General features: G+C 31.6%; 2 protein-coding genes across 2 annotated transcripts; both read left to right on the top strand.

Moving 5' to 3' along the window:
• The first annotated feature begins 8,341 nt into the window (after positions 1 to 8,341).
• LOC123910307 (AAA-ATPase At5g40000-like) lies at positions 8,342 to 16,102 on the top strand. The gene is made up of 3 exons (XM_045961405.1): positions 8,342 to 8,455; positions 8,562 to 8,791; positions 15,805 to 16,102. Exons 1-3 carry the CDS (start codon positions 8,342 to 8,344, stop codon positions 16,100 to 16,102), a joined length of 642 nt encoding a protein of 213 aa, XP_045817361.1.
• Positions 16,103 to 17,198: 1,096 nt separating this feature from the next.
• Positions 17,199 to 18,743, top strand: LOC123906454 (AAA-ATPase At3g28580-like). The gene has a single exon (XM_045956366.1). It carries the CDS (start codon positions 17,217 to 17,219, stop codon positions 18,741 to 18,743), a length of 1,527 nt encoding a protein of 508 aa, XP_045812322.1. The 5' UTR covers positions 17,199 to 17,216.
• The last annotated feature ends 3,519 nt before the right edge of the window (positions 18,744 to 22,262 follow it).

A 22,262-nucleotide genomic window follows, 5' to 3' on the forward strand; every position in this document is an offset into this window, starting at 1 on the left:
TCAGGATCCGTTGACACCAACTAGTTTGACACCAAATGTTACACCTCTCAATAACGTTTTAACCGATATAAATTTTATAAAATCCACCGTTGGATTGAAAGTTTACATCATATAGATCATTTGTGTAAAATTTCAAATAAATCCAAAATCATTTGATATGTTATTGAGATACATCAAAATTAACGGTTTTTGTATTTTTTTAAATGCCGTTAATCTTTATGTGTCTCAATAGCATATCAAATGATTTTGGATTTGTCTGAAATTTTACACAAATGATCTATATGATGTAAACTTTCAATCCAACGGTGGATTTTATAAAATTTATATCGGTTAAAACGTTATTGAGAGGTGTAACATTTGGTGTCAAACTAGTTGGTGTCAACGGATCCTGACTCATATATATATATTGTATTTATAAAAGAGAATACTTAATTTTCTTTCAAGTATTGGAATCATATATCTAAAATTGGTTGTGCTCGGTGATACAGGAGAATTTGAAAGTTTGGAGTTTACAGGAGCTAAACAAGCATCTACAAGATTGGCCCAAAGATCTTAGCGAGACCAGAAGAATAAGATTGCATATTGAATAAGATGTTTTCTCTATTCATCCCCGTGAATCTTTTATCTTCCTGAATTTCCAATTTTGCCCTTGAAAAAACTTCGGTTTGTAGAAATCGAAGTTTATTTTTGCCTTGAAAACAAATTTCGGTTTCTAAAACCCAAAATTTACTCTGAATTTGCACTAGTAAAAATTCGGTTTCTGCGAACCGAATTTTTCTGCAAGGGCAAAATTGGAATATTGGGGGTATAAAAGATTCACGGGAGGTGGGAAGAGAAAACATCATTGAATAATGTAATCCTGTTAGAGGTGGTAACACGCCAGGTCGGCCTACCAGACCTTAAGGCCTGATCTACATAGGCTCAGGCTAGGTCAGTCTATTTTTTTTAAGGATCATGTTAAACTGTGCATCCGGTGCACTTGTTAAGCATACCCAAAATAGAAATAAAACATAAAGTTAATGTTGATAAACAACATTTTATACTTTCAATGCATTGAATGCACGAGTTTCAAGACAAAATTTTCTTTCCTTATTTATGTGCTTAACAGTGCACTGGATGCACTATTTAACATTTTCTTTTTTTTAAATAGAGTAGGCCAAAACTTTTTTATAATCATATTTAGTTAAATAGGTCAGGCTGCAGGCCATTAAAAAAGCCTTTTAGCCTATTAGGCCGGCCTATTTAAATTAATATGAATAATATTTTTACTACTATTATTATTTATATTAAAATTTGTACTTTGATTAAATTATAAGTTTATTAACTTTTTCAGTAGTTTAAGTTTATTAATCGATATTAGTTTTTCACATATATAAATGTATAATTATAAACTAGAATTGAAATATGATGACATATATAGTCAAAGTCTCTAACATATCATGTTATATATTAAAAAGACATTGATTTATTAGTTCATAAGTATATTTAAAAATTAATATAATTATTTATTCAAATATGTTCATGTGAAATAGGCTTTTAAACAGGCATCGGGTCATATTAGGCTTTCAAAAGGTCAGACTCAAGCCTAAAAGATAAGCCTATAATAGGCAACAGGTCAGACTCAGGCCTTCAAATTTTTGTTGCCTAGCTCTGGTCAAGCCTATTCCCACCTCTAAATGCTGTGTTTTTTTTCTTTATTTTTAAAACTCAAGTTGTATCCATATTTTTGATAGGTGCTGTATTTTCTTATTTGTGTATGTATCAAAATTCTCTATACTTTTATTTTAAGATTTTTTCTAGTTACACCCCTTAAAATCCTAGTTACACCCTAAAAAGACCAAAACACCCTTGTTTAGAATTAAATTTTCAAGAGTCATCTTCCCCTTGTTTAGAACCCTATTATTTTAATGAAATAATAAATTTCCTAAACTCATCCTTGTAGAAGAAAGTTCCATAAGATAAACCTACCCAATATCATCCCAACACAGTACTATCATATGGTTTGAAGTGCAAAATTCCAATATAAAAAACCCAGAATGATTAAAGATTCCAAATTGAAACGAAAATATGATCCCCTCAGAATACGTCTTCTCATTAGTATATCTTTTAAGTAATTTTATTCGAGAATTATTATCCATCACACTAAAATTGATCATTTGAAATGCCAAGGATTACATTACAACAGTGGATTGGAAACTTATGAAAATGAAATTCTTGGTTTTATTGAGTTTTAGGGATGAACGTGAATTAAGTTAAGTACAAGTGGAATTTTTTTACTATACGTATGTTAATTTAGTTTACGGCAAATAGAAAACACAGACTTCTTCACTAGAAGTCAATTTTTTTAATTGAAAAAGCAAAGTCATGGTTGGTACTCGCGTAGTGAGATTGCCTGTGAATACGAGTTCACGTACTATTGATATACACAGAAAAAAACGGTTTATAAAGAATTTATATGAATAAGGGCAATATTGGTATTATGATTAATATTTAAGAGTATTTGGGTGTAATTGGATATTCTTGGGGTGTTATTAGAAAAATTCTTATTTTAATGATATTATTTTTCAATTTAAATTTTGTGAAAATTGATTCGCTAATGTTTATGTAGTCAAAGACAATTAAAATAAATTTTTTCTCATTAAATAAAATTGTGTATGGATGCAGAGCCGTCCCTAAAATTTTGAATGCCTTATACAAGTTATAATTTTTGTGCCTCATTTATATAAAAACAATTATACTTAAAAAAAGATGCAAAATGTGACTGAGGTTCAATTTTTTTTATACTTATTAAATAAGTGAGCGAGGCTCAATTGGTAGAAAACATGATTAGATATAATTGGTAGGATTACCAAAATAGAACTCCGCAAAACAAAAACGAAATGACGTCACCACTTTTCCCTTTGTTTCTGCTGAGTTTATTTTGTGGTTTTCTAATTCCTTTATTTTTGTAAGTTTTTTTAATTTTTTTTTTGTGTTTCAAATTTTATTAACAAGTTAATTAATTTATTTTCTACAAATTTTTAATACTTAACAAATATTTTTTGCACCCAATTTCAACAATTAGGATCTTAAAGTTTTTCAATTCTTCTTCGAAGTCAACATTCTACTTGAATCGGTGAAATGAAAATTTGGAAATGAAAATGATGAAGTCGATGATAATTCAATTTGGATCATGAAAATTGAAAACATTATATTAAATGAAAGAATTTTTTTTTTCTTGTTATATTTGGCTGAAGCCCATAAAATGTCAGGAACTGTTCATATTATGATAACCTTGTTGCGCTATATATTATGTTGACCGCAATCTCTTTGCCAATGATATTTGTTAGTGATCATTTTAGTATTATGTGTGATTTGTAGCTATGCATGCTAAATTATTATTAAGAAAAGAAAAATAGACTTTTTTTTCCTTTCAATTATATATTATGTTAATCGAATAATTTGAATGTGCCGGTCCATTAGGTTATCAAATTGATAAATGAGTGATTATTTATATGATTTAAAAAACTATTAGCCGATTAATGTATTTAAGAGATAATAATATCACAAGGAGATAATAATATCACAAGAAAAAACATAATTTCATTGTTTATAAACCTTACAATATTTTTTTAACATCTTTTCTTTAAAAAAAAATTCAATAATAACCATTATGAGGAAAAAAGTTAAAAAAAAAATCAAATTTTATATATTTGACAGTTCTGATAAATGATATTTGGTTATTATAATTTTTTTAATAATAAGAAAAATTATTTCATGTAAAAGACATTCATTTACCTATAAATTTAATTATCGGTACATTAGAAATCATTGTACTTGTCAGATAACCGATTATCCCAAAAGCTTAAGCTGTTAGGATATGGCAATCATTGTACTTGTCAGATAACCGATTATCCCAAAAGCTTAAGTTGTTAGGATATGGCCACATTAATGGTTTTATATTATTTCTAACACGCCCCTTCACGCAAGAGCCCACTTGGGCTTGAAGCGTGGATAATGCATAGGCCCACCTACCATATGCTTAAATTCCACTTTTTAATTAGAAAGTGAGGGGAGCGGGGATCGAACTCTAGACCACTTAGTCATAGAGGCTCTGATACCATGTCAGATAACCGATTATCCCAAAAGCTTAAGCTGTTAGGATATGACCACATTAATGGTTTTATATTATTTCTAACAGTACTGAGGTGCATATTATGGATATACCCAATTAAAAGTTCATTACTTAGATCCAACATTTATATGACTACAAAACAAAAGGACAGAAATAATGAGCAATCACCAATAAATAACACACAAAAAAGGAGAGACATGGGAGTTGGAAACATAAATATAGAAAAGATTGAGCATAAATATAGAAACATAATTGACCAATGCTATTTAGTATTGCTTTTCATTTCACATTTTCTCTTTTTCTTGACAATATGATGGGAGAGAGCAATGTGCATACATACCACTATCCATGTTTCGTTTGTTTTACTTGATTTTTCATTTTGGTTCTCTGTTTTTGGTGGGTAGTTCTTTTGATACTCATCTTTCTTGTCAATATTGCTCTTTATATCTTATTCATTGGACCGGATACTGGTGATGAAAAAAAAGTATAATAAAATGTAGTCTCTAGCGTCTGTAAATCATTAAATCCTAGTTCAACCGAAATTGTTGATACTATTAAGTTAAACACTTCACACAAGACTTTAATTTGCATATGTAATTAAATTTCAGTGATATTTATTTATTCATCTAGATTCAGTAAATATTGAGTCCAATGTTACTGGGCGCCAATGCTTATTGCCTCTATGGAAATACCATCTTTGTAGCCAAATATATTGGATGGGAGTTGTGCTTGGACTTGGTGGTGCTACTAGCAATGTTATCTTTTTTCATTAAGGTGCTGTTTTGGCTTATAATATTTGTGGTGTTTATTTTAGATTTTCTGACTAGTGTTATATATAGTAAGTCCTTTAAAACATCAATAAGTGACCTGGCTCTTGTTTGATGCAAAATAGGAGCAAAGGTGTTTGGCATCTTAGCACAATTGGAAAACCAATTGCGTCGTTGATCAAGACTTTGGAGTTGTGAGATAACCTCGGAGTATGGTGGCCTTGGATAAACCTTTTCTTTGTTTGGGATAGGTTTCCCAATTGCAGCAAGGTTGTCAGATAAACCTTTGAAAATGTGAATATTCTCACCAATAATTTGAAATAAGCTACAAGCCAACTTATCAGCTATCTGCTAATTTTTGTCAAACAGAACCTCATGTCTTTTATGCCATCTTAGACTATTATCCATTAGTAGCACTAGACACTTTGAAAAGCAACCAAATGAATGAAAATGTTATTTTTTTATAGATAGGTGTCCTTTAGTTTTCTTTATTTTTTTCAATAGAATGGATTCAGCTCTCTAACATAACTCGAAGGTGTTTCTGAATTTTTTAGTTCTAAAATTCGAATCGATATTTTACCGGAAACAAAATTACACCAAAAGCAAAATTACAAGTAAATATGTTTATTACCAAGAGAAAACAAAATTGTTTTTTAGGCCCTTATTAAAATAGTTAGATGGTATAATTAGAAAAGTGTATTTAAAATTACATTAAAAATGGAGAGTGACAATCATTTTAAAACAAATTCTTTTATATAAATGTTTGAGTTTTTAACATTCAAATAAAAAGAAGTCAAATACTTAGGTATCGTTTGGCCTGACTTTTTTCCCTCTTATTTAAAGCTTATGCAAACAACTTATGCAATTTTTATATATTATTATAAGTTTGTCAAGGTAGTTTATGATAAAATAGCTTATAAAATTACAATTTTCACTAGTGTGAACTTATAAAATAACATAAAACTTAATTTATATTGTATAAGCTATTTGCATAAACTTAAACTCCGTAGAAAATAAGTCACTAGTATGATGGGCTTTGCCCTTTTGTTCAAAACAAAAAAAAGAAAAAGTCAATAATCTTAAACCATTGTCATGACTTAAATACAGTAAATCCTCTGTTTGATTGAGAAATATTGACTCAATCAGCATAAATATATTTAAAGCAGAATGAAAAAATAAAAATCCACCAAAGTCTACATATGCCTCCTTTTGTGTAAGATTAAGTGAATAACTTTTTTTTTGAAGGAATTAAAACATAAGGGATTTTTAATTAATTACCTCTTGATGAAAACAATTTTCCTCTTGATAATACAAATAAAGATGCATCTGGACTTCAGTCGAGAAAAGATGACAACTCATGTTAAAATTGACTATGTATACAAGCCATTAATTACATAAGGTGTCATCTCTCCTGCGACTGAAGTCCCTAAACATTTAGTCTACATGATAAGCTTTTCATGCACAGCACATAAGCTTTGCTCAAGTAATTAGGACCGTATTTATAAGGGAGATGGGTTATGTAGTCTCTTGTGTTGTGGATACCCAAAGGCCAGCAAATGTAAGACTTTAAGACTAATCTATGTAGGAGTAGGTACTATTTGGGGATGGCACTTACCCAAACACCTTGATATATAGCATATCGACTCGTTTATATATTAATTTACATTTTCTAGTTTATTGTTTAAAATTTACTTTCACATAATACAAAACTTTAATAAGTTGACTTATATGTCCTATTATTGATTAACAAGTGGTGATATCAAAGTGTCACTATACCTACCAATAATTAGTTGGTTCAGTGGTGATTGAAACTAAATTTGGTAGGAAGGAACACAGTTCGATCACTTGCAATTGCGATCGGGAGGAAGCTAAAACCATTTGATACCAGAATTGTGGTGAAAATCAATATATCGATGAATTATTTCGATCTATCTTATCTATGGATGAATTTTCTAAAAAAAATCCACCAATTTTCGACTCATTTCATATAAATCAATATTATTATGACTCTTAATAAAAAAAAAAATGTCTCTACACCTCGTTTAATTTTCGTGTAGTATTGTAGGAAAATAGACGTCTGTATTGGTAGGACTTTTATAAAGTATATGATAACACATAAGACCATCCAGGAACGGATCCAGGAAATTAAGTATGTGGGGGCAATATATATGTGCACAATATTTTATTTTATTTTTGTCAAGTCACTTAGTAGAAAAACATTTCACTTTAAAGGCGAATAAATAGACTGTCCAGAGTTTGAATCCCACTTCCAATATTCTTATCAGCCGAGCTAAACTCACGAGACAATAATATATATAATATAACATATCAATTGATTGGGACATATGGTGTAGTGAAAAAATACAAATTAGAGCATTAATTCAGAAATTGGTTTATTTTACATTACTACAACACTTTGCAATTGTTTTCTTTTGAAAAATAACTTATAGGAAACTGAACATTTACAAGAAAGTTTGTATATACTAGTAATATATACTTCAAATGATTGAAATAATAGTGGGGGCAAGTGACCCCATAAGGATGTGAATAGATCCGTCCCTGAGACCAGCCCAATAAATCTAGAGGTCTAACGTAAAATTTAAAATGAGGCCTTTTAAAATAATAACAACAAAATTAGAGGTCTTTTAAAACATAATTAGATCTCATAATATTTTTTGAAGGAATAATTAGATCTTATAATATTAAACAATACAAAAATAAATATGAAATAAATCAATTAATAGTAAAATGAATGAGTAAAATTTATATCATGTGGCTTAAAATAATTAAATTATGCTATTAATTTAATTAATAGTACTATAAATTTAAGGCTTAAAAATGTAAAGTTCAAGGCCACTGTCTCACTTACCTTCTCTTGAGCCGCCGTTGATAACACATGCATATCACACAACCATATATATCTGAAAACAACTAAAAATTAAGATAAAGGATAAAACCGAAATTGTGCCTATAAAATAATTGTTTTAGCAAGCACTCCCAATACACTTCTTATTCTATATACTTTATTGTTATGTCAACTTTAGGTGAGCTCTATTAAATGATGTGTATCTCACTCCTTAATAAATTATTTTATAGGAATCACATCAAATAATCTAAAGCTTATAAAAAAAATAAAAATCTAATAATCTAAAGCTACCAACCAAGTCATCAATGAAATGGGTTCCTCATCTATGCACAAGTGATCTCCATCTTCCCCTCTACCAACGTGCTTATAATCCATGCAATTGGAGATTCATCATATGAAACTTTTTAATTATAGTTGAATTGATTCAAGTGCGCAATTAAATTAGATGATTAAAAGAATTTTGATTAGAAACTAAAGTTTGGCGCGGAGCTTTAGAATTGGGAGTCGAAGTGACATCGAATATTCGGCAGGACAATCAGGAGGCAGCAGCTATGGAAGAGATAGAAGGGGTATGTCTTCAAGAAATACAGGATAATGAAAAAAGAGATTCGGAAGAAAGAATCAGACGGGAGCAACGACAACATTTATATAAATGAAAATCGTCTCTTTGAATATGAGAGGGTGAGGAGGGAGTGCAAAAAGGAGAAGGTTGAGTTTGTTTCTACAAAAAGGAGCTTTTGATGTTTGTTTGCTTCAAGAGACAAAGAAAGCTTCAATAGATAATTTTCTCGTTCATAATTTATGGGGGCATCAGGATGTTGGAAGGGTGGCAAAAGATCCAGTGGGTCTCTCAGGAGGATTGTTAGTAATTTGGAACTATGTCACATTCAATTTACTTAAAAACTTTTCTAGCAAATGTTTTTTGGGCATTAGTGTTGAGAAAGAAGGTGAGGTGATGCATATTGTTAATGTTTATTCTCCTTGTAGTGCTTTAGGTAAGAAAAAGCTTTGGGAAGATTTGTTGGCACTCAAGCAACAAACAGTGTAGGGGAGTGGTGTGTGGGCGGAGACTTTAACGCAATTCTACAATCTTCGGAAAGAAAAGAAAGTAGTGCTGTCAATAGAAGAGGTGAAAAATTGTTATTTAATCGCTTCGTAGAAGAGATGGAGGTAGTAGATGTCCCGGTGTTAGGCAAAAAAAATTCTTGGTTTAGCGCCAGTGAAAAATCTATGAGTCGGATAGATAGATTTTTATTGTCCGACGGTTTCATTGTCAAACATGGTATCTCTGGATAGTGGATAGGGGATCGCGAAATATCTGATCATTGTCCAGTTTGGTTGATTGTTTCTCCCGTTAATTGGGGTCCTAAGCCTTTCAGAGTGATCAATGGTTGGTTGGAGCATCCGGATTTTTTGTCGTTTGTGGAGACTTCTTGGAAGAGTTTCGCGGTACATGGTAAGAAGACTTTATGTGTTGAAAGAGAAATTTAAGTTATTGAAGGATTGCTTGAAAAAGTGGAATAGGGAAGTATTTTGTTTTCTTGACCTCAACATTGAGAAGACAGTGGAAGATTTAAATGATATCGAAAACATGTTGGATGGAGATGTTAGGGATGTAGAGTTAACAAGAAGATAAGGGCTAAATAAAGATTTTTGGAAACAACTTCATCTAAAAGAGAGTCTTTTAAAACAAAAATCTAGATTACGGTGGGTAAGAGAGGGTGACTCAAATTCTAGATTTTTTCATGAATCTATCAAAAGTAGACGAAGGAAGAACCAATTGGTGGCCTTAAAAGATGGTGATCAATGAGTTGAGGGAGTGGAGAAGGTGAAGGGTTGTGTACAGAATTTTTATGCGAATTATTTTCAAGAGAAATGGCTAAACCGACCGAATTTTAATGGTTAACAGTTTCAAACTCTTTCCGATGAAGACAATATTCTTCTAATGGCACATTTTTCAAGCGAAGAAGTTAAAGAGGCGATTTTGAGTAGTGACGGTAACAAATGTCCAGAACCAGACGGTTTCAATTTCATTTTCTTCATGAATTTTATAATAGTGCATCACTCCCTAAAGCCATTACTGCATCTTTTCTGGCTCTCATTCCCAAGAAGGATCATCCGCAAACTTTATTGGATCATCGACCTATTTGTTTGGTTTCTAGTTTGTACAAGATTTTGTCAACGGTCTTAGCGGCAAGATTGAAGAAACTTTTGGTTGTCAATGAATTGATAAATTTGACAAAAAGAAAGAAAGATAAATGCTTGATGTTTAAAGTAGACTTTGAAAGAGCCTACAATACCGTGAACTGACATTTTTTGGATTATAACACAAAACATTTTACTAAAAGACATATATTTTCCTATTATAAACGCAAAACTTAAAAAACATCTAAATGTAACTCAGCCTAAACGTTCAATATATTTTTTCTCATATATTTTGACCCGCCACCTCGTACACAAACTCATCAATTCTCTTTCTTTCTAGTGCCATATATTTTGAAAATAATTAATTGGTCAAATTGTCAAAGTCAGCAAATAATTGTACACCACTTGTGAACACCATGTGCCTGCAAACCGTGGACCCTTCTTCACATGTCATCATGTAATATATTTTTTTTCATCATGTAAAAGTGATATACTACTCAATTGATCAGCAATTTTACTTAATGCAGACACACACTTTTACATATTTTATTTTTGGCTTAACTATACATTTGGTCCCTTACGTTTATTTTAGGTTTCAATTTGGTCCCTTACGTTTAAAAAGTATTAATTTGGTCCCTTACGTTTATTTTAGGTTTCAAGTTGGTCCTTTCCGTCAATTTTGTCACATGTGGCAGTCAATTTGCATACGTGGACTGACACGTGGCACTTGGACACGCTGACACGTGTACTATTCAAACGGTGTTAATGACAAAACTAACGGAAAGGACTAACTTGAAACTTAAAATAAACGTAAGGGACCAAATTGATACTTTTTAAACGTAAGGGACCAAATTGAAACCTAAAATAAACGTAAGGGACCAAATGTGTAGTTAAACCTTTATTTTTATATACATATATAATTAAGTGTGTATATATTGTTATTATAAGTGTTATATATAGTAAGAATTTCAGGACGTTGGATGAAAAATGCATGTTGGTAATATATGTGAAAATTGGATTTTTTTATTAAAAAAGAAAGAAAGTATGATAAAGACATGGGTCCAATTCATTAGTATGATCGATTGTTCAAATTTTAATATGATAAACAACACCATTTAAAAGGACATTAATAATAAATATATATTTTTTTAATTATAAACAGGACATGAATTATAAATTTAAGTGCAAAAACAAAAAATGTTAAACCAACAACAACTCAACTTCTGATCAATTCAGTTCTTATTGCAATTCACACAATATTGAACCAATTGACAAACCCAATTATTATAAATTGATTTAAAAGCTAATAACATACCTGATGATTAAAGTTTCCAAATATCAAAATTGTGTCGTTAGAGGTTGAAGGGAATCCTGTCACAGGAGGATGGAACCACAACATAGGAATATATTCATATCATATATGTACGTATAGTTTGGTCCCATCACTCCTGCGACAGGGCACCCTCAAATCAACCTCTTATTGCCTTCTCCTTGATTATAACTTGCTTCCTATAAACATATGTATATATAGATCGATTTTAGTGTGTAATGTGAGTGTTAACTATGTACATGTTAACATGGTTATATAGAGATCGATTTCTTGTGGTGTGAACCTATGTTTAGTCTTTGGTCTTTTTTATTTGTTTTTTATTTTTCTCCTTCCCATATAGAATGCATGCATGAATTGCGGTGAAGTTTCCATATAAGAATGATGCAATTTGATTTCTATGTTGAATGTTGATGGTTTAGTTTAACCCCACCATTTCCCTTTCAAGAAACTTACATGCAGGTTACATTGATTAATTTATTATTATAGAAAGTGATTTGTAGAAATTTCAACTTTTTCCTTATTTGATGAAACACAGCGAAATGAGAAGTATTTTTCTTCGGATAATTTCAAGTTGACTTAAATATGAAAAAGGTCCCTGCAATTACGACTTATTTTGATTTTAGCCCCTGCAAAATAAAAAGTTTGATTTTAGTCCCTGCAAAATACCAAAATTTTTAAAAATGTCCTTGAGGTGAATGTTTGGCTGACATGTTAAGTAATTGATGATTTGACGACGTAGAATTAACATGTCATTTTCATTTAAAAATAGAAAAACAGAAAATAACATGTTAGATTTTAAAAAAATTGAAAAATAGAAATAGAAACTTAATATACTTGCAAAAAAATAATAATATATTAGATTTAAAAATATATTAGATATAAAAAAAATTATCAGTAGAAAGAAAGAAAACACGCAAAGAAGAAAAACTTGTTCATCTTCTTCAAATCGCATAGTTCTTCTTCGTGAGTTCTTCTACTGTTTGTTTTTGTTCAACTCAATTTCGTTTTCGTAATTTCGTGTACTGTTTCATGTAGGAATCAACGATTGCGATTGAATCTGTTCTTCGCGTACGGTTTCGTGTAGGAATCGACGGCTGAGAGAGATTGCTTCTTGATTTACTCTGGTCTTCAATCACAACTTTGATTCAGGAACCCTAATTTTTGCCCCTTTCTTCTTTGCGTTTTTCTTCTCTGCGTTTTTCTTCTTTGCGTGATTTCTTTCTTCTATTTGATAATTTTTTTTATAAATCTAATATATTAATTTTTTTTGTAAGTATATTAAGTTTCTATTTCTATTTTTCAATTTTTTTTTTTAAAATCTGACATGTTATTTTCTATTTTTAAATGAAAATGACATGTTAATTCCACGTTGTCAAAAATTCTAGTCAGCATTTGTCAAATCATCAATTACTTGACATGTGAGCCAAAAATTCACCTCAAGGACCTTTTTAAAAGTTTTGGTATTTTGCAGGGACTAAAATCAAACTTTTTATTTTGCAGGGGCTAAAATCAAAATAAGCCGTAATTGCAGGGACCTTTTTCATATTTAAGCCTTTCATGTTTTATCCCTTATATTATTTTAGGTTTTACTTTAATCTCTTAAGTTTAAAAAGTTTTAAGTTAGTCTGTGACATTACAATAAATTAGGGTTTCATATGTGGACAACTTTATAGGGTGTCATGTTTTAGAAAAAATTAACTCAAAATTTGACAGAAATGATAAACTTATATTGACATCAGTTATATATGGCATTAACTTGAAATTTTTTGAACATAAAAGACCAAATATATAGTTAAGTCTACTCACATGCAACTACGAGTCCGAATTCAAACATAAGGAAAATATTCAACTTGAAATTCGTAAGTTGAGCTACAGTCTTGCATAAAAAAAAAAAAAAAAAAAAAAACAAGAAGGCTACGGTCTTGCATAAAAAAAACCAAGAAGGTTCGTTATTGAATGGTCAACCAAAAATATTGAAAAGAGTTGTTTGTAGTGGAATATCATGATGAATTTCATTCACATGGAAAAAGAATATACTTTTGCTATATTTGTCATGAAATCGTTATTAACGAACACCTCCAAGTTAGAAACCACCAAGTAATTGCTAGTTGAGTTCACTTCATATAAAGATATTGTAGTATCTATTAACCCATCTAAAACCTATAGTGAACTTCTATAAAAGTCAAAAAACGAATATTTTCGGTCCCATTTCTTCAGATTTGTGATTTTTTGTTGTTCAATGGACTAGTATTGATGTTGATATACTATTTCTTTAACACTTATCATGTTACTTCCATCAAATTTCCTTCGACCAACAATCGATTAATATAAATGATAAATATGAGGAAATTATTTATACTCAACTTCATTTTTCAATCCTATATTATGACCAAATCTAGCTATCATAGATGAGCGATTTAGGATCCCAAATAAATTACAAACAATTTTAATACCCACTCACATGAGTAGTATGGTCAAGTCTGCTGTATTTATAATTTAATTTTAAGAAACAATTATCTACGAAGGTATTGAGCGATAAAAAAAAATCTGAATATACGTATAGAATCCAGATATATTTCCTCGAAAAATCTGAACCCGTGATAATAGATTATAAGAATGAGAAAAAAAATGTCAAAAAAAAAGAGAGAAAAGAAGAAGAAGGGATATTCCGTAAAAGAAAATAAAAAATAAAAAGGAATTATCGAAACATTTAATATTTAAGACACGTTTGGATTGACTTATTTTTAAACTTATACGAAACAACTTATACAAATGGAGAACAAATAGAGGGAACTTAAACTCTAAAAGTAGTGGGCCCAAATGGTGCCTATGTATGAATGGAACTTGAAGATTTGGACTCTCTCCAACTCATTCTCTCCTGCCGTTTATGCTGACATTATATCAATCGTTCGTTCATTCTCTCTCTCTCTAAAATTATTTGTTTTACTATCAATTATTGGATTGGATGAAGAGTAGTAGATGACATATAACAGACACTAAAGAATCTAATTTCACTAAATATTACTAATTACTTAAGTTTTTTTTTTACATAAATTACTTAAGTTTTTGGGATGTTATAAAAATGTATTTTAAAAATTTCTCTGATAACTATTACATGAGTTGCATTTACAAAATATTATAAAATATAAAATTTGCCGTCAAATGTCATATATCAACCGTCCACATATAATTTAAATTTTAAATTAAAAATATTTTTAAAATACAAATGAATCTTAAGTGTGTTAATTATATTGGTGTATATATTTTTGCCCCCCTCAGGATCACAAAAAATATTGGTGCATATTTTTTTTGCCTCCTCATGATCACAAAAAAGAAAAGAAGGAGATGATGTACAATCAAGAAAAGTCCATTATGTTATTGGAACATTGAGGTAATTAATAGAATATTAAACTGTTGGGATTTAGATTTTCTTCATTCAAAACTAGCATTCACATATATTTAGTACAAATAGGTCGGTAAACATTGTATGGTAAATGGTAATGAGAAAACAGACCTTAAAACTAAATTATAAGTAGGTCAATGTAAATTTTTTGAATTTAGAGAATTCAAGCTAATAATCCTATTAAAGATATTTTTTTTCTAACAAGCAATCATATTAAAGATATTAAATTTACTAGTAAGAATTTATTGCCTTATTTTGAGTTTAAAGGATATGTTAAATGATTCGCCTTAGTGTGTATTTTTTTTTTTTTTTGGTAAAGGCCTTAGGGAGTATTTTGTTTTTATTTTTTTTTTTCGTTGTTAAATGTGAAACTATAATTATTAACAAAAACGAAATCGACGCTGAACTTGGTAGGGAGGATCGCGGTTCGATCCCGCAACTGTGATCGGGAGAAAGCTGGAACCACTTTATGTCAGAACTGATTCCCGAACCAGATTAAACTGTTGGTGAAAACAAAAACAAAAAACGAAATCTTTGTGTTAACTAAGATATTGATTCAAGTGGTTAATAAATTTTCCCTAAAGCGAATCATTAGAAAAAATGACAAACTTTATTTATTTTGCGGTTGAAGTTTAAATTACTGGAACTGTTACCCATTAGAATTAAAGGATTAATACGGAAAGATACTTCAAACTAACCTTCCACGAACGGCACCGTGATCTCATCACTACCACTTACATCCAGGGACGGACTTAGGCAGGGGCAAGCAGGGGCTTGGGCCCCTCCCTCCCTGTTGTTCATTGTCTTACAATACTAATAATATATATGTAGTCATATTGAATAAAAGGATTATACTCCCTCCTTTCTTAGTCATATTTAAGGTTAGTAACAATGATTAAGGAAATAAAAATGGAATACACTACTTTTAAAATTATACTATCAATTTTTTGAAGGAATTTTTTTTTGTCAGACTTTACTTAATCATCTTGCTACTGAATTCAGACTTTACTTATTTAACATTTAATATTACATTTTTCGGCCCCCTGTCTCATCAATTTCTGGATCCGTCCCTGCTTACATCCAATATGTGTTGGTATGACAGAAAGTGGAGTCACACAACTTTTAAGCACCCTGCAACGTTTGAAATACTTTTAAGTATATTGAAATGTCCTATTGTAGTTATCAAGCTTTTAAGATTCTTGCAAAGAATTACTTAGATATTGAGTCACATGATGTTTTGTTTCCAATTATTCAAAAATTGTTGGGAGAGACTAATATGACACCGGCTGATGTTGCTGAGAGTTTGATGTCAAAGTCATTGACCGATGATTATGAGACTTGCTTCAAGACTTTGATTCAATCTCTTGAGATTGCAAAGAAAATTGCAGAGGATGAAGCAAAGAAAAATGCTGAGAAAGATCAAATGAAGGCAGAGAAAGATAAACAAGAATTGGCTCAAGAGGACGAAAAGGTGTAGAATGGTGTCATGTCATGTCATCCATTAGTTTATATTGGAATGATTTTCTGTTTTTAGTTTTTAATATATAATAGTAATAACATGGTTAGTTTCAGTTTTTTGAATAATGTTTGTAATCATTTTTATAACTAGTACTCATCTATTATATTCGTATTTGCTGGTTCATATGTTTTGGCTACTTCCTTGGATCCTTTATCAGTTGAAATTAATGCCACAATGGGTGCATATGATATGGTTCTGTTTCTTGTCCATAATGTTTCTTGTCCATACTTCTCGCGCGTCTTATGCATTTCTATTTTTATCATTCTGTTATTTAAGTAGTGAACATTATAAAAAAATAAATCTAGTAGAATGTTTTTGAGGTGTATCCGCTATCAAAAATATCTAAGAGGCAAAATGTCCCTACGTATTATTCCCTTGTTTGCCTCTTAGGTGTATCCCTAATCTATTACGATTCAAGCAATCTAAGAGGAAAATAGGGGCATAATCCATCCAAAACATCCCATTTTGTTGGAAGCCGATAGAGACAATCTTGTCTGCACAATGATTGCCTTCTCTGAAAATATGAGAAATGTAAAATTACATATCCTTAATAGCCTTCATGCAATTCATCCATTTATTCCTTAGGTGCCAAGGAACAATACTAGAGTTTCTGAAAGCCAAAATAACTAGCTTAGAGTTGGTCTCTAACCAAAGCTTACTCCAATTCTTCTTAGAAGCTATCTCAATTGCATTCATCAAACCATGAAGTTCAGCTTGAAAAGCGGTAGTGATACAGAACATGATTCTCTGAATTTGTTTTTAACATGTATTTTTTTTTTGTCAAGTTATTGTGAGTTTATTTATAAGATATGTTATGTCAAAAAAAATTATAAGATATGTTAAACGATTTTTTTCTTTTTTTTTTAATAATCTTTTTCTCGCTGCTAATTGTGAAACTATAATTATTAGTATCTCTTCGTAAAACTTTTTTTTTTGTCAAGATCTCTTACTACTTGGTCACCAAGAAACTCACAAAAAAAAAACATACAAATTGTGAGAGAAAACCTAAATCAGTCCTTATAAATATATAATATACGACACGCCAAATAAACATTGAAAGTATTAATTAACAATGGTGATGGGGTTTGGGGCAATATTTTCACAATTAAGCTCAATTACGGCTAGCATAATGTTTGTATATGCCATGTATGAGCAATTCTTCCCATATAATGTTCATAAATTTTTTGAAAAATACATCCAGAAATTCCAAGACCTTATGTACCCTTACATCGAAATAACTTTCTACGGGTCATCAGGAGAGTATTTCAAACAAAGTAAAACTTACACGATCATCCAAACATATCTCAGTACGAACTCGACCCAAAGAGCCAAAAGGCTTAAAGCCGAAGTTGTCAAAGAAAGTCAAACCCCACTTATCCTTAGCATGGAAGACAACCAAGCGATCTTCGATGAATTCAATGGAGTCAAAGTTTGGTGGTCTGCTAACAGCACAGCCCCAAGCCCGACAATGCCACAATTTCCGGTAGGACCTAATTCAAATGTGCGAAGATACTTAACACTAACCTTCCACAAAAGGCATCGTGATCTCATCACTACCACTTACATACAACATGTGTTGGAACAAGGAAAGGCTATTACAATGAAGAATAGGCGGTTAAAGCTTTACACGAACAATCCAAGCGATGAATGGTGGGACACAAAGTGGAGTCACACATCTTTCGAGCACCCAGCAAAGTTTGAAACACTTGCTATGGAACCGGAGAAGAAAGAAGAAATCATACAAGATCTTGTTAAATTTAAGAAAGGGAAAGAGTATTATGCTAAAGTTGGAAAGGCTTGGAAACGTGGTTATCTACTTTTTGGTCCACCAGGAACCGGAAAATCTACCATGATAGCTGCTATTGCTAATTTCATGAACTATGACGTGTATGATCTTGAATTAACAACGGTTAAGGATAACAATGCATTGAAAAGACTTTTGACTGATACGTCAAGCAAATCGGTTATAGTTATTGAAGACATTGATTGTTCTCTTGATCTCACGGGCCAAAGGAAGAAGAAGAAAAAAGAGAAAGATAATGATGAGGAGAAAGAGAAAGTGAAAAAGAAAAGTGATGGAGAGGAAGAAGATGAAGCCGAAAATAAAAAGAAAAGGAAAAGCGAGGTAACTCTTTCCGGTTTGTTGAATTTTATCGATGGAATCTGGTCGTCATGTGGAGGAGAGAGGATCATAATTTTCACAACTAATTTTGTGGACAAACTTGATCCTGCTCTTATTAGGAGGGGAAGAATGGATAAGTATATCGAAATGTCCTATTGTAGTTACCAAGCTTTTAAGGTTCTTGCAAAGAATTACTTAGATATCGAGTCACACGATATTCTGTTTCCAATTATTGAAAAGTTGTTGGGAGAGACTAATATGACACCGGCTGATGTTGCCGAGAGTTTGATGCCAAAGTCAGTGACCGATGATTGTGAGACTTGCTTGAAGAGTTTGATTGAATCTCTTGAGATTGCAAAGGAAAAGGAAAAGGAGGAAGCAAGGAAAAAGGCTGAGAAAGCTGAATTGAAGGAAGAAAAAGATAAACAAGAATTGGCTCAAGAGGATGAAAAGGTGGAGAATGGTGTCATCCATTAGAATAATTTTCTGTTTTTAGTTTTTTAATAATAGCAGTTTTTTTAATTTTTTTTATAAAACTATAGTCATCTATTATATTCATATATATATTTGCTATTTCTTATGTTTTGGTTATTGTCATGGATCCTTTAATTTGATATTTTTGCCACAATGCAACTAGTTATATACTTTTGTTTCTCTATAATTCTCAAGAAATACATGCTCACTAAAAACAGAACATGATTCTCTGAACTTGTTTCATGTGTTGTAATATTTTATACCTATAGTTCAGAAAGATCATTCAAATATATAAATAGACCTATTTGGTCATTGTTTTTTGATTAGATTTTCTAACATATATTTAGTCTAAGCTCATAATATTTTTCCTCATTGTGTCTATTATCATTAGTGAGATGCCAAAAGCTTTTCAAAGCTGCATTGTGTCTATTATCATATACATAAACAATACCACTTTTATTGAGACTTGCTTGAAGAATTTGATTCAATCTCTTGAGATTGCAAACAAAACGGCAGAGGAAGAAGCAAAGAAAAAAGTTGAGGACGAGGAAGCAAAACTGAAGTTGAAGAAGACTAATGAAAATTCTAAGGAAAATGTTAAGGAGAATGGTTTCATCCATTAACTTGGACTAGATAATATTAATAATGTTTTGAAACTTTTTAATAAAACCTTAACAATTATGTTCATATTGGTTGCTTTTGAATAATCAGTTTTGAAGGTCGTGTTTAGGTTTTTGGCATGCTATCTACAATGGAGGGAACTTAATTTTCTTTCATCTCATCTCATCCTATGAACCAGCAGGATCTATAGTTCTCTCTTTCTGTTATATTCATTTTTTTTTTCTATTGAAATTGAAATTTGAAAATTTATGTTTTTCAATTACATATGGTTTTCTTTCTCCTCATTCGGTTGTACTTTTAGCAAGATTTATTGTATTTTAATGATAAGCAACACACAAAGCTTGCTGCTTCAGCAGGCAACTGACGAAGAAAATTAGATAACAGGAACGCCACATGTATTTGCTCCAACGCTGAGAACTCTGACACAGGGAACCAAAACCTCCACGTTTGCACTAAGAGTTGCTCTAAGGGAATTATACTCTTGCAAATTTTAAATTAAAACTTTTAATGAGAGTATTAGAAAGAGTGTCATGATCTTGGAGTGGGGCCTCACATGGATAGACATACACCATGTTAACCAGAAGTGTGTGGGTGTAAAATACATTTGATAGTAAAATACAACTAGCTAGAAGCGAAGATTGTATTCCGGAGAATATTAGTTAACGTTTAAACTAGTTGTATTAGTAGTAGTAAAATACTCGAGGTAAGTCCTTCATGATGGGTGTAACACGTGAAATCCGAATGTGATGATGGGTGAAATCTGAATGCGACGATATCCGAACAACTATAACTTGATGAAATCCAAATGCATGTGACGAACCATGGATCTGAAATGGTGGCTCACAGAATAGAACGATGGCGGAGTGAGAAAGGGAAAAACGATGGCGGAAGCGATTATGGAGGAAATTGAGAGTGAAAGTTTTGGTCGTTGAAGAGTGAATGTGATGGAAATGGAGAGCAAAGGTTTCACGAAATTGAGAGGAAATTTAGTGAAATTGGGAGGAAACTTAGTGAAATTGAGAGTGACGAGTGAAGGCATGGAAAATTGGGAGTGTTGGTGTTGAAGAAGAAGAGGGAGAATGAAAGAGAGTAGTGCGTGATTGAGAAAAAGTAGATTATGTTAGCCACAGCTAAACCGTGGCAAATCAACATCTTTACCTACGTCAATTTAACCGTGGCTAGTAAATTGTGGCTAAACAGCAAATTTTTTGCAGTGTAAGATGGTCACCAATAGAGTATAAGATGGAGAAATAATTAATTACGTAATTTTGATATTAGTAAAATGTAGTAAGATATTATTAGTTGGATTTTATTTTTATTATTGTTTAGTTATTGGGCTTTTAGCCCTTTGGCCCATTTAAGTTACTACCCACTATGTGGCACTATATATATGTACTCATTAGGTCACTCATTAAACACATGGAGCACTAGACAGTTATCCTATGGTGGTCGGATTACTCTCATAAATTCAGTACTGGTCAGTCTCCCTCTTTACTTCTTTTCTTTTTTTAAAGCTCCTATTTGTATTTTAAAACATTTAGTGAGGATTCAAAGAAACTTTTTATGGGGAGGTGGAGTAGAGGACAAAAAATTGTGTTGGGTTAAATGAGATCAAATTTGTTTATCTAAGGAGAAAGGTGGGTTGGGAGTTAAGAACTTAGGTTTGTTTAATCAGGTGTTGTTATGTAAATGGAAATGGCGGTTTCTATCAGTTGGCGATGCTGTGTGGAATGATCTTTTATGCTTTAGGTACGGTCATTTACCAACTCAGTTGTTGGGCAGAGACACTGCGAGGTTTGATGCAAGGTCGTCTTTTTTGGTGGAAGGATGTCATAGGTCTAGGCAGGGGGATGGAGACTGATTGGTTTAAACAAAATGTAAGAAGTTGTGTTGGTAATGGTCAGGACATTGGTTTTTGGAATTTTAAATGGTTTGGGAATCATACTTTTCGAGATTTATTCCCTAATTTTTTTGCTAAAGAGGCTTCTCAAGATGTAATGATAGCTGAGAGGATAAATGAGAATGGAGTGTCTTTATCGTGGTATTGGCAGTGGTCTGAGCATTTAACGGCGAGTGAAGAACAACTTTTAGAAGACCTTAAGGAGTTGCTGGTGGATTTATCGTTACAACCAAATCTGCGAGATACATGGCGATGGGCTCTTGGTAAAACATGTCAATTTTCTGTAAAGTCTTGTTATGATTGGTTATTAGAACATAGACAGATTGAGGCGTTGAACTCTAATGTGTTATCTGCTATTCATAAACTATGGGAATGATGTACCATCAAAGGTACATGTATTTGACTGGAGGTTATTATTAGAAAGGTTGCCAACGAGATCTGTGCTCCATCACAGAGGTATTTTAGCTAATTCACATGAGTTGTCCTGTGTTTTTTTTTCTTAATAACGAGGATTGCAGCCATCTATTCTTTCTCTGTCCATTCAGCAAGGGTGTGTGGGAGGCAATTTATGGGTGGTTGGGTAACTATCTTCCAGTCGACAAAGAAGGTTGGAATCATTTTGAATTGTTCGGCGATATGGTTCATTCAAAGAAAGGAGGGAGTGTTAGACACTTGATTTGGTTGGCTACTACTTGAAATCTTTGGAAACATAGAAATAATGTGATTTTTAATGGAGCATTCTCAAGTGCTTCCCAACTTGTAGAAGATATTAAATTTAGTTCTTTGGCATGGTTTAGTTGTCGGTTTGGTAGAAATTCTAGTTTTTCTTTTTCGGATTGGTGTCATGAACCTATGAGTTGTATCTAAAGCATTTTAATCTTTGGCTTTGAGTTGTAAGGGATTGAGTACCCTTTGTACTCCCTTATAAGTTATTATAAATATACTTTGCTTATAAAAAAAAAATTAATCTTTTATTTTATTTATCTTCCTTTTCGTCACGT

This window comes from Trifolium pratense, linkage group LG2, assembly GCF_020283565.1.
Source record: "Trifolium pratense cultivar HEN17-A07 linkage group LG2, ARS_RC_1.1, whole genome shotgun sequence".
NCBI classification, from domain to species: domain Eukaryota; kingdom Viridiplantae; phylum Streptophyta; class Magnoliopsida; order Fabales; family Fabaceae; genus Trifolium; species Trifolium pratense.

Coding starts and splice junctions, on each gene's coding strand:
- LOC123910307 (XM_045961405.1), top strand. CDS start 8,342: ATGAAAAAAGAGATTCGGAAGAAAGAATCAGACGGGAGCAACGACAAC. Junction 8,456..8,561: donor GGGAGTGCAAAAAGGAGAAG/GTTGAGTTTGTT, acceptor TGGGGGCATCAG/GATGTTGGAAGGGTGGCAAA. Junction 8,792..15,804: donor GCACTCAAGCAACAAACAGT/GTAGGGGAGTGG, acceptor GTCCTATTGTAG/TTATCAAGCTTTTAAGATTC.
- LOC123906454 (XM_045956366.1), top strand. CDS start 17,217: ATGGTGATGGGGTTTGGGGCAATATTTTCACAATTAAGCTCAATTACG.